At 34.6% G+C, this 10186-nt stretch overlaps 1 protein-coding gene across 3 annotated transcripts; it reads right to left on the bottom strand.

The window, feature by feature from the left end:
- Positions 1-15: 15 nt before the first annotated feature.
- LOC127440758 (mucolipin-3-like) lies at positions 16-10050 on the bottom strand. Of its 3 annotated transcripts, none has more exons than XM_051697600.1 (12): positions 9822-10050; positions 7582-7746; positions 7123-7276; positions 6799-6880; positions 6132-6228; positions 5565-5664; positions 5117-5229; positions 4705-4854; positions 4460-4561; positions 2601-2723; positions 1579-1785; positions 16-1455 (listed from the first exon to the last, which is right to left on the bottom strand). In XM_051697600.1, exons 1-12 carry the CDS (start codon positions 10035-10037, stop codon positions 1309-1311), a joined length of 1656 nt encoding a protein of 551 aa, XP_051553560.1. In that variant the 5' UTR covers positions 10038-10050; the 3' UTR covers positions 16-1308. The 3 variants fall into 3 exon arrangements, with proteins under 3 accessions (XP_051553560.1, XP_051553561.1, XP_051553562.1); XM_051697601.1 differs by having other exon boundaries at positions 5117-5226; XM_051697602.1 differs by having other exon boundaries at positions 7582-7742; positions 9822-10011.
- Between the last annotated feature and the right edge of the window lie 136 nt (positions 10051-10186).

The raw sequence follows: 10186 nt of genomic DNA, 5'->3' as shown, positions 1-10186 counted from the left end.
AAAAGGCCCCTTGTTTTGGGGCTAAAGTCCCTACATGAATAGATGCACTGAGGCCAGTAACACTGTTAGGTTACGAAACGAAAATGCCGAAAATCTCTTTTTTTCTATAATTGGGAAAGAAGCGAATAGATTTGTATTGAAGTATTTCCAAAGTGGGCCTTTACTTGCATGGTAGCTCCAAATTGTACCGCGCTGTACTAAGAGAAGAACAATATGTTCTTATAAAATGCTTATTGTGAAATGATGAGTGATTAAATAAACAGAACATTTCTACACTATCTGCTAGAATTTTATTTTTATTTTTTATTTTTTATTTTTTATTTTTTTTAATAAGCATATATTTAAAAACTGCCATCAAATGTATTTATTTATTTAGGGTGAATTCAGGTAAATTGGGCCATTTTGACATAGATGCATACATTTAACTAATTAATTAATTAGATATTTAAAAAATATATTTGAACTGGTCTAGCCACAGGAAAAAAAAATAATAATAATATTACAACATTTAGCTATTCCTTATTTTTGGGTTTTGGATTGGGTGATTTATTGTTATAATTGTCTCTTCTGTGTACAATGCCTACTGGAAAAGTTATGGTGTACAAGACATTATAAACTACAATATGATTACAGCTTAACAGAAAATAAAATGGTTGATCAAGTGATATTCCTGCTGTATGTGCAAAAAAATTAATTAATTTTTATTTTTTTGCACTTGTGACTGTGCACTCCAAAAATATAATTTAAAGATATACACATTTGAATTTCATGACAAAATTCCATCAAATATATATATATTTTATTTTTTTTATTTTTTTTATTTCGTAAAACATTTCAGAATTCAATTTGATGTAATTTTGTTATGAAATTGAAATGTGTAAATCTTAAAAATAGTCAAAAATATTTCTGAGTTTTTATCTTTTTTCAATTACAAGAAAAACATGTCACTAACTGAAATTAAATAAATAAACATGTAAATAAAAAAAAAAAAGAAGTTGCATAGGCTTGTTCAACAGATGTATCAGTAATTACAAACTAACACAACTAGAGCTCCATGCAGCCCACATTCATTTCAAACTTGAAATATGAAGCTGCCCTTCATATACACTAATGTTCTCAACAGATGTTTTCTAATCAAAGCAGCTTACATTAAAGTGCACAAATCATGTTAAATGGCGAGTACTAGGAGAGGTTTTTTCTGTGCTTTAAATACTTTGGAAGGAAAAAAGTGTTCCTGTTCAAACAAGTATTTTGTGCGTTCTTGCAGCAGTATATAAATGTGTTGCTCCTACAGGTTTCTCATCAGCTTCAGGCACAATATACACAAGGAGCACAAAGGCAGCCAGAGGTGGAGGCCTCTTCATCCATCATGTATTTCCCTGAGTCAGGTGGATCCCTGCATTCAGCAATGAAAGCCTGCAGTTCTGAAAATGGAGCACCATCCTTCTGATAATGCTGCAGTAAAAGAAAACCAGAGGTGAAGCCAAAGTTATGAATGACAGCTGTGTTGATCTCTACTATGTAACATATGGCTTTTTGCCAAAAGATGAGGTATATAGAAGATGTTGATGAGCTCACCTTTATGGTCTCATATGTCTCTGTGATGAGGGCGATGAAGAGACTCAGCACCATGTAGGTGAAGAGAGGAATGAAGCTGTAGACGTATATCCTGCTGAACACCCACACCAGATAATTCCTGTCACGGAGTTTAGTGAAGGTGGAGTAGATTTCATCTCCATTGATCATGGAGAACAGGCAGTCGGCCGCCATATTAAATGTCCGAAACTGAGATTAAATAAACATATTATACCATACCATTAACATATTACATTTTTTCATATAGAAGGGATGCATTTATTTATTTATATCCCCAGCTTAATAAATATCAAGGACATGTTTGCTTTATTTAAAAAAAAAAAAAAAAAGCACATCTGGGTTACAGCGAGGCACTTACAATGGAAGTGAATGGGGGCCAATCAGTAAACGCTAAAATACTCACTTTTTCAAATGTATAGGCACAAGACATAAACAATATGCATGATAACACGATTTTAGTATGATAAAATCGCTTACTAACCTTATCTGTGTAAAGTTATAGCCAATATTACAATGTTGTTGCCATGACAACAGACCCTGTAATCTCAGTATTGGACGTAGCTTTGCACAGATACAGTCGGTAAGTGATTTTATCACACTAAAATCATGTCATCAAGCATATTGTTTATATCTTGTTGCTATACTTTTGAAAAAAAAAATTGTATTTTAATGTAAATGGACTGGCCCCATACACTTACATAGTAAGTGCTTTACCGTAATCACTTTTTTTAATAAACAAGGGCCGAGTCAAACATTTTTTGTGTGGAAATCAACGTTATAGCAAAAATGCTGTTGACTGAGCTAAACTTGAACCCGGAACATTCATTTCAAAGGCTAAATGACAATATTATTGTATTTATAGAATAATGGACCAATGCTACATTACATAAAATCTTTATAATAATGTAAGGTTACTATAGACATGCAAGGTCAATAGGTCTTCCATGACTTCTAGTGCAGCAGTATACAACATGATACCATGCAATATATTAAATGTCTCTCACGTTTTCATGGTGTGGCCCCAACACAATCCATCCGCAGAAGCAGTAACTGAGATAGATCATAACAGCACAGAGGGAGAATCGAATAACGTTGGGTACAGCAGCCCGCAGAGTGAGAATGAGGATCTGAAGACACAAAACACTTCTTGACAAGAAATCCAGACTCATCAATGTCCTAATAATAACTAAGTAAATTCATTTTCTGGATCTGGCCAGTGTGAGTGTCAATGTAAAGGTGGCACAGAAAGTATTTGGACACAAATGTTATCTGCATGACTTTCATTGCTAAAAAAAAAAAAGATAACAAAATATCATTCAGTAATCATCATTCAATAAATCAGTGACTGTACATCAATGCCAGGTTTGAAGGCCAGGGGCTAGTTGCAACAAACCCCTAAGTTAAGAAACCTATAGTGACTCTCAGATATAATTAAGGGTTTTCTTAAAGGAATATTCCGGTTTCAATACAAGTTAAGCTCAATTGACAGCATTTGTGGCATAATGTTGATTACCAACATCCCTCCTTTTCTTTAAAGAAAACAAAAATCGAGGTTACAGTGAGGCACTTACAATGGAAGTGAATGGGGACAATCTGTAAACGTTAAAATACTGTTTCAAAAGCTTAGCCACAAGACATAAACAATATGTTGAAAGAAATTTTTGTTTTTGCAGAACAAAAACGAAGATTTTTTGTAGAATATTTCAGCTCTGTAGGTCCATACAATGGACAAAGTGAATGGTGACCAGAACTTTGAATAAAAAAAAAATCACATAAAAGGCAGCATAAAAGTAATTCATAAGACTCCAGTGGTTAAATCCAAATCTTCTGAAGCGATAGGTGTGGATGAGAAACAGATGCATATTTAAGTCCTATTTTACTATAAATCTCCACTTTCACTTTTACTTCCACATTCTTCTTTTGTTTTTTGGTGATTCGCACTCTTAGTGCATATCGCTACCTACTGGTCGCGGCTGGTCAAAGGCGTAGAATTGTAGTAAAAAAGGACTTAAATATGCATCTTTTTCTCACTCACATCTATCATATCACTTCTGAAGACATGGATTTAACCACAGGAGTCGTATGGATTATTTAATTATTTTTCCCCCCCTTTTCTCCCCAGTTTGGTATGCCCAATTCCCAATGCGCTGTAGGTCCTTGTGGTGGCGTAGTGACTCACCTCAATCCGAGTGGCGGAGGACGAATCTCAGTTGCCTCCACATCTGAGACAGTCAGTCCACACATCTTATCACGTGGCTTGTTGAGCGTGTTACCGCGGAGACCTAGCACGTGTGGAGGCTTCACGCTATTCTCCGCGGCATCCACGCACAACTCACCACGCGCTCCACCGAGAGCGAGAACCACATTATAGCGACCACGAGGAGGTTACCCCAATGTGACTCTACTCACCCTAGCAACCGGGCCAATTGGTTGCTTAGGAAGCCTGACTGGAGTCACTCAGCACGCCCTGGATTCAAACTTTGGATTATTTTTATGTTTCCTTTATGTGCTTTTTGAAAATTCAAAGTTCTGGTCCCCATTCACTTGCATTGTATGGATCTACAGAGCTGAAATATTCTTCTAAAAATCTTAATTTGTGTTCAGCATAAGAAAGAAAGTCATACACATCTGAGATGGCATGAGGGTGAGTAAATGATGAGAGAATTTTCAATTTTGGGTGAACTATTCCTTTAACTTGTATTGAACTCGGAACATTCCATTAACAGAAGGGGTTAGTTGCAACTGCACACAGATATTTATAGTCATGTGCCATTCTATATTTCTGACTGGTGAACTCTCTTCAAACACCTTCAGATAAAATGACAACATAAGGTAAATTGCATAATTACTGTAAATATCTTACATAATACTTCTGAAAGAAGCTTAGGTAACGCATGACTCCGATCCACACCAGCATTGTTGCAGAGCCCAGCAGAATACTGCACACATCATAGTTAGTCAGTTCCTAAAAAAGAGCAAATACTCTGATCTGAATCACTCATCTGCTTATATGATGAATAGAAAGAGACAGCATGTGACTTGTTTCCTCCACTGGTAAACAGCAGCATTGAAAATCATCCATTTTGTTGTGTCTCTCATGCTGCTCACCTTGCTCTGTATGCATATTTTGAGAACTGAACCAGTAATAGTCAGTGTGTCGCTGATGATGATGAGAATATACCAGCCACTGATGAACTCCATTCTCTCTGACCACGACACTGTTTTACCATGCTGAATAGACACAAATGTGGTATACTCCTGTTGAGAACAGACATGTCAATTATAACTATTTCATTTTTATTGACACATATAGGCTCTGTCTGAAAATGGCCAAACTAATCATCAATTTTTGGATCATATGCACATTCCAGACATGTAGGATGCCCCAAATTTCCCATATAGAGCATCAGATCAGTGACTTGTGAGATTCAGATCTCATTCCATCTCTGTTTATGTAGGCAGCTGCCCCTTTAGGTGGTTGTCAGTGAATGAAAGTGGCTGTCATAGCCTGAAGACTTACAAACTGTAGAAGAATGCCGGTGTAGACTGAGCGTGTGCAGAGGATGAGTGAAAGCAGACAGGCGCAGATGACCACACAGTCAAACAGAACTATGAGCAAGAAGTGAATGTCTGCTGGAACAAACACAGCAAAAGATCCTTTCACACTTTTATACTGTCATTATGATTTTCTTTGCATTGAGTTGCTATCAGTGCGTTGCTACATGGTTACTAGCTATTATCAATAGAGATAAATCAGTGACTAAAATTACTTTAAGCATTATTTGTTCACCTTGATTGGATAACTGACCACCTGTGTATATGGGAGGGGAATGCATTGCCCCCTATTGGATGATATATATAGTACACTATCCTGTTTTTGTTTTTTACTGTAAGTTATGTGATGATTACAATATATTACAGTGGGGGATTTTTTTTAATAAATTATACTATATCATAAATCAACTTACTTGAGCCAGAAACGTTCCAGTCCTTACAAACCTTTATCTGTACATCACTGTTTAGAGATATTTTGATTTGCCCACTGTGTGCCTGGTTGTCAAACTTGATCTGGAATTTAAAATAACACATTATAAACTGTCTCTAATTCAATTAAATCTATGCAAAGGGAATTCCAGGTTTGAGTCAGTCATTCTATGGTTGATGTATATAACAAATAAAGAACTTGTGACCTTGTGACCGAATGACGTCAAACCTGGTAACAAAATGGTTGACAAGAGGGAAAATAAAACCAAAATGAGGGAGAAGAGGGAAATAGCTTTCAAGTGTCAAAACCAAATCTCTGTTTGCCAATCCTGGAAATGTTGTGGTTATGTCCAACAAAATTACATAAAAAGTTCTTTTCAAATGAGTCAAATGAGCTAAAGCAGAAGTAGGCGTAATTAGATGTTAAGTAACAGAGATCTTTGGGAGAATTGCAATGTCAGGGTCAGTTAATCTCTAGTTATAAAATCGAATTTGATGGTTAAGGTTTCACCAACAAATGTGTGAAATTTAAAACTGTGTGCGGCACTCACATTAATGTTAAAGTCATAGCAGTCAGGCAACTCTTGATGTTGTACTGTTTGAAGGTTGATCGCTTTTACTTTGAGATAGATGTTCACTGCTAACAGTCTAGGAAAATATCAGAGGATATCACATCATTAACTAGATGGGAACATCAAGACAATCTTTGATGTTGGCTCGACAAAGCCTTGTCTGAAAGTTTTCAAAGTTATAAGTTTGATGGTTATACAGACATTACAGTAAGACAAAAAGCAAGTTAGCTAGCTAGCTAGCTAACCAGACAGCCAGCCAGACAGACAGACACACAGATAGATAGATAGATAGATAGATAGATAGATAGATAGATAGATAGATCTTATGTAGAATAAAGGCCTTTTGTGGGTTTGTTTACATTTGAATTTTTGACAGTTGGAGTTTGAATTAACGAGCATTCCGTTGGCCTATTTGAACTTTCCATTAATGTACATCGATGGGATTTTTCAAACTTTTTAATAATAATAAAAAATCTAAACAACTTTTGTAGAATTACAGTATGTTGGCTTCGTCAAGACAACATAATAAGGTAATATTAATGATAAAATAATGATAACAAATGCTAATAAAAAAACTTGATAAAATATAATAACTTCATTTAAACTGATTAATCGTGTAGTTCAGAGAAGAACATTGTGTACACACTTTTGAAAGTCTAAAGTGAAGTTTGTGTCATTTGCCAAACCATCATTCTTGTAGGGTGATATGGGGTAAATGGAAATGCATTCTGCAAACAAAGAAACAAACAAAACAAGTGAATAAATAATGTAAAAAACAAATTAAAAATAAAATGCTATATTGTTAATAAATGTAATATAAATGAAATAATATCATTAATTAACAGAATTCTAAATTAAACAAAGGAAGACTTTGTGATAGTTGAAAATCGTATGCAATATCTGTAGCACTTCAGTTACTCCCCACAATATAGATATTGAATTTAATATATTATCACAAAGTACATTATACCTGTCTCTACATGAGGGTCAATATCAAAGGTCTCATTGGTAGGTGAAATGTTAGCGTGTCGATAGAAGTCTTGACAGAGAGACAGAGGGGTGACCATGCCATCAATCTTCTCAAATGCATGATTACCAACAGTAAAATTCTGCAGGTGTACATACTAAAAAAAAAAAAAAAAAAAAAAAAAAAAAAAATATATATATATATATATATATATATATATATATATATATATATATATATATATATATATATATATATATATATATATATATATCAAATGAGATTATGCAAACAATAGATAAATCCAGTCCATGAATTACATTTTAAATGCTAGCAAGTTAATTTTTTTATCCCCATGGAAAAATGACATTAAAGGACATTAGAGGAACACAAAATTATTTCTTGACATGAAAAGTATATAATTGAACTGTATAATACAGCCAAACATGTAATCTGCATTACCCTTTTGATTATATGCTGGATGTGGTCATGGACATCATGTTTGGTGTATACGCCATAATCTGTATCACTGTCCTGGTAATTTTTCAGGAAGAAATGCTTGAAGGCGATGAGATTCTCCTCTCTGAAGGTGACCATCATCTCATTGCTCAATCCAAAGGAGACTAACTAGCAACAAATGAAAAATATTAGCAAATTATAATCAACTGTATGAACAGGTATTCCTTATATATACACTGGCGGCCAAAAGTTTGGAATAATGTACACATTTTGCTATTTTGGAAGGAAATTCACCAAAGTGGCATTCAACTGATCACAAAGTATAGTCAGGACATTACTGATGTAAAAACAGCACCATCACTATTTGAAAAAAGTTATTTTTGATCAAATCTAGACAGGCCCAGCCATCATTCTAACACCTATCCTTGAGTAATCATGCTAAATTGCTAATTTGGTACTAGAAAATCACTTGCTATTATATCAAACACAGTTGAAAACTATTTGGCTCATTAAATGAAGTTTAACATTGTCTTTGTGTTTGTTTTTGAGTTGCCACAGTATGCAATAGACTGGCATGTCTTAAGATCAACATTTGGTCAAAAATGGCAAAAAAGAAACAGCTTTCTCTAGAAACTCGTCAGTCAATCATTGTTTTGAGGAATGAAGGCTATACAATGCTTGAAATTACCAAAAAACTGAAGATTTCATACAAAGGTGTACACTACAGTCTTCAGACAAAGGACAACTGGCTCTAACAAGGACAGAAAGAGATGTGGAAAGCCAGATGTACAACTAAACAAGAGGATAAGTACATCAGAGTCTCTAGTTTGAGAAATAGACGCCTCACATGTCCTCAGCTGACAGCTTCATTGAATTCTACCCACTCAACACCAGTTTCATGTGCAACAGTAAAGAGAAGACTCAGGGGTGCAGGCCTTATGGGAAGTATTGTAAAGATAAAGCCACTTTTGAAACAGAAAAACAAAAAGAAAAGGTTAGAGTGGGCAAAGAAACACAGTCATTGGGCAACAGATAATTGGAAAAGAGTGTTATGGATCTTAACCCCATTGAGCTTTTGTGGGATCAGCTAGACTGTAAGGTGTGTGAGAAGTGACTGACAAGACAGCCACATCTATGGCAAGTGCTACAGGAAGCGTGGGATGAAATGTCACCGGAGTATCTGGACAAACTGACAGCTAGAATGCCAAGGATCTGTAAAGTTGTCATTGCTGCATGTGGAGGATTTTTTGATGAGCACTCTTTGAAGTAGTTTAAGCAGTTCTGAAAATTTTTTTCAAATTGTAATAATAATTTTTCACGTTATTAATGTCCTGACTATACATTGTGATCAGTTGAATGCCACTTTGGTGAATAAAAGTACCAATTTCTTTCCATAAGAGCAAAGTCTGTACATTATTCCAAACTTTTGGCCACCAGTGTATAAGAGATCTAAACAGATAAACTGAAATGTAACAAATTTGGCACCTATTAAATTCCTGAATAAATCAGATAATAGTCAAACAATCAATCATTCAATGGGGAAACCTGGTAACTGAGCCTGAATGCATTAATTCAAGTGAGAAACAAAATCCATTGTGTTAGTTTTTACTGTTGACATGAACCATAAAAATCATGGTTACAGTCAAATTTCCAGTTTTGCTTGTTTATTGTATTTTGTCTTGCAATTGCATTAAACTTAAAAATACTTTTCAATAGATGCCAAATCTAACCATGGATTTTGATTTTGATTAAAACTTTCCCCTCGAAAATGTATTGTTTTAGAAATGGCACAAAAGAAACTATTACTTTTTAAGTTTGAATTAAATTAAAGAATAAGTAAAGACTCTTTTAAAAAACATTCTTAGGTTGTAGCAAATAACCTCTTTTATCAAAAGCCATTTTCCCAGAGTTGGCTATAGAGATTATCAAAGTTCCTGATTTAACTTTATAGATTCTTTGTATAAGTGTGTTTGTTTGGTTCTTAACTGCACCAGTACATAGAAGAATTAGTTCTATAAGAATAAAAACTAGAGAATAAAACAGTTTCATAGTGGAGATTACAAATGTTCTCTAGTCTGGAATTAAGATGAAAACCCATATTTGGCTCTAATTTAAATCTTAATTTTTAATAATGTTTTAAAAAATAATAATATTTAAAACAATAAGTGGTTCCTAGCAAATTTATAATAGCTTATATTTAGAATTCAGAAAGCAGTACTGGAGTAATTTTTTTTTTCTCATACCTGAATGGTAATGATAGCAATCTTGAGAATTTGCAGCATCAGTTTCCATGGCTTACGACCCCTCGCTCTGTACTTCTGACATGGACTCATGAAGAAATATTTAAGCTTCCTCCTGAAGTTCTCCACAATTGTAGGGTCCACATCTGATTTAGAGGTCTTGTGGCTTGCAAACAGGTTATCTGAACCATTAGTCAAAAGAGGCTCTTTCTCAGACATCTATGCAACTCACTGTCAAGACCGAACATCAGACTGACTCATCATTTAACACAGACAGGGCTTTCTATGATTGAGGAACTGAAGCTGTTGTCTTGCAGTTTTTGAAACTGGTAGAACCAGAGCTCTGTGCTGAGTTATCTATCAGTGGC

This window comes from Myxocyprinus asiaticus, chromosome 5 (assembly GCF_019703515.2).
Source record: "Myxocyprinus asiaticus isolate MX2 ecotype Aquarium Trade chromosome 5, UBuf_Myxa_2, whole genome shotgun sequence".
Taxonomy (NCBI): Eukaryota; Metazoa; Chordata; class Actinopteri; order Cypriniformes; family Catostomidae; genus Myxocyprinus; species Myxocyprinus asiaticus.
This window is presented reverse-complemented; position numbering and strand designations above follow the sequence as displayed.

What these genes read in the sequence shown, in the direction of transcription:
- LOC127440758 (XM_051697600.1), bottom strand. Translation starts at nt 10,037, where the DNA reads ATGTCTGAGAAAGAGCCTCTTTTGACTAATGGTTCAGATAACCTGTTT. An exon ending in TGACCCTCATGTAGAGACAG is followed by an intron (nt 6,881 to 7,122) that starts GTATAATGTACT and finishes CTTTGTTTGCAG; the next exon opens with AATGCATTTCCATTTACCCC. An exon ending in CCGGCATTCTTCTACAGTTT is followed by an intron (nt 4,855 to 5,116) that starts GTAAGTCTTCAG and finishes TGTTCTCAACAG; the next exon opens with GAGTATACCACATTTGTGTC.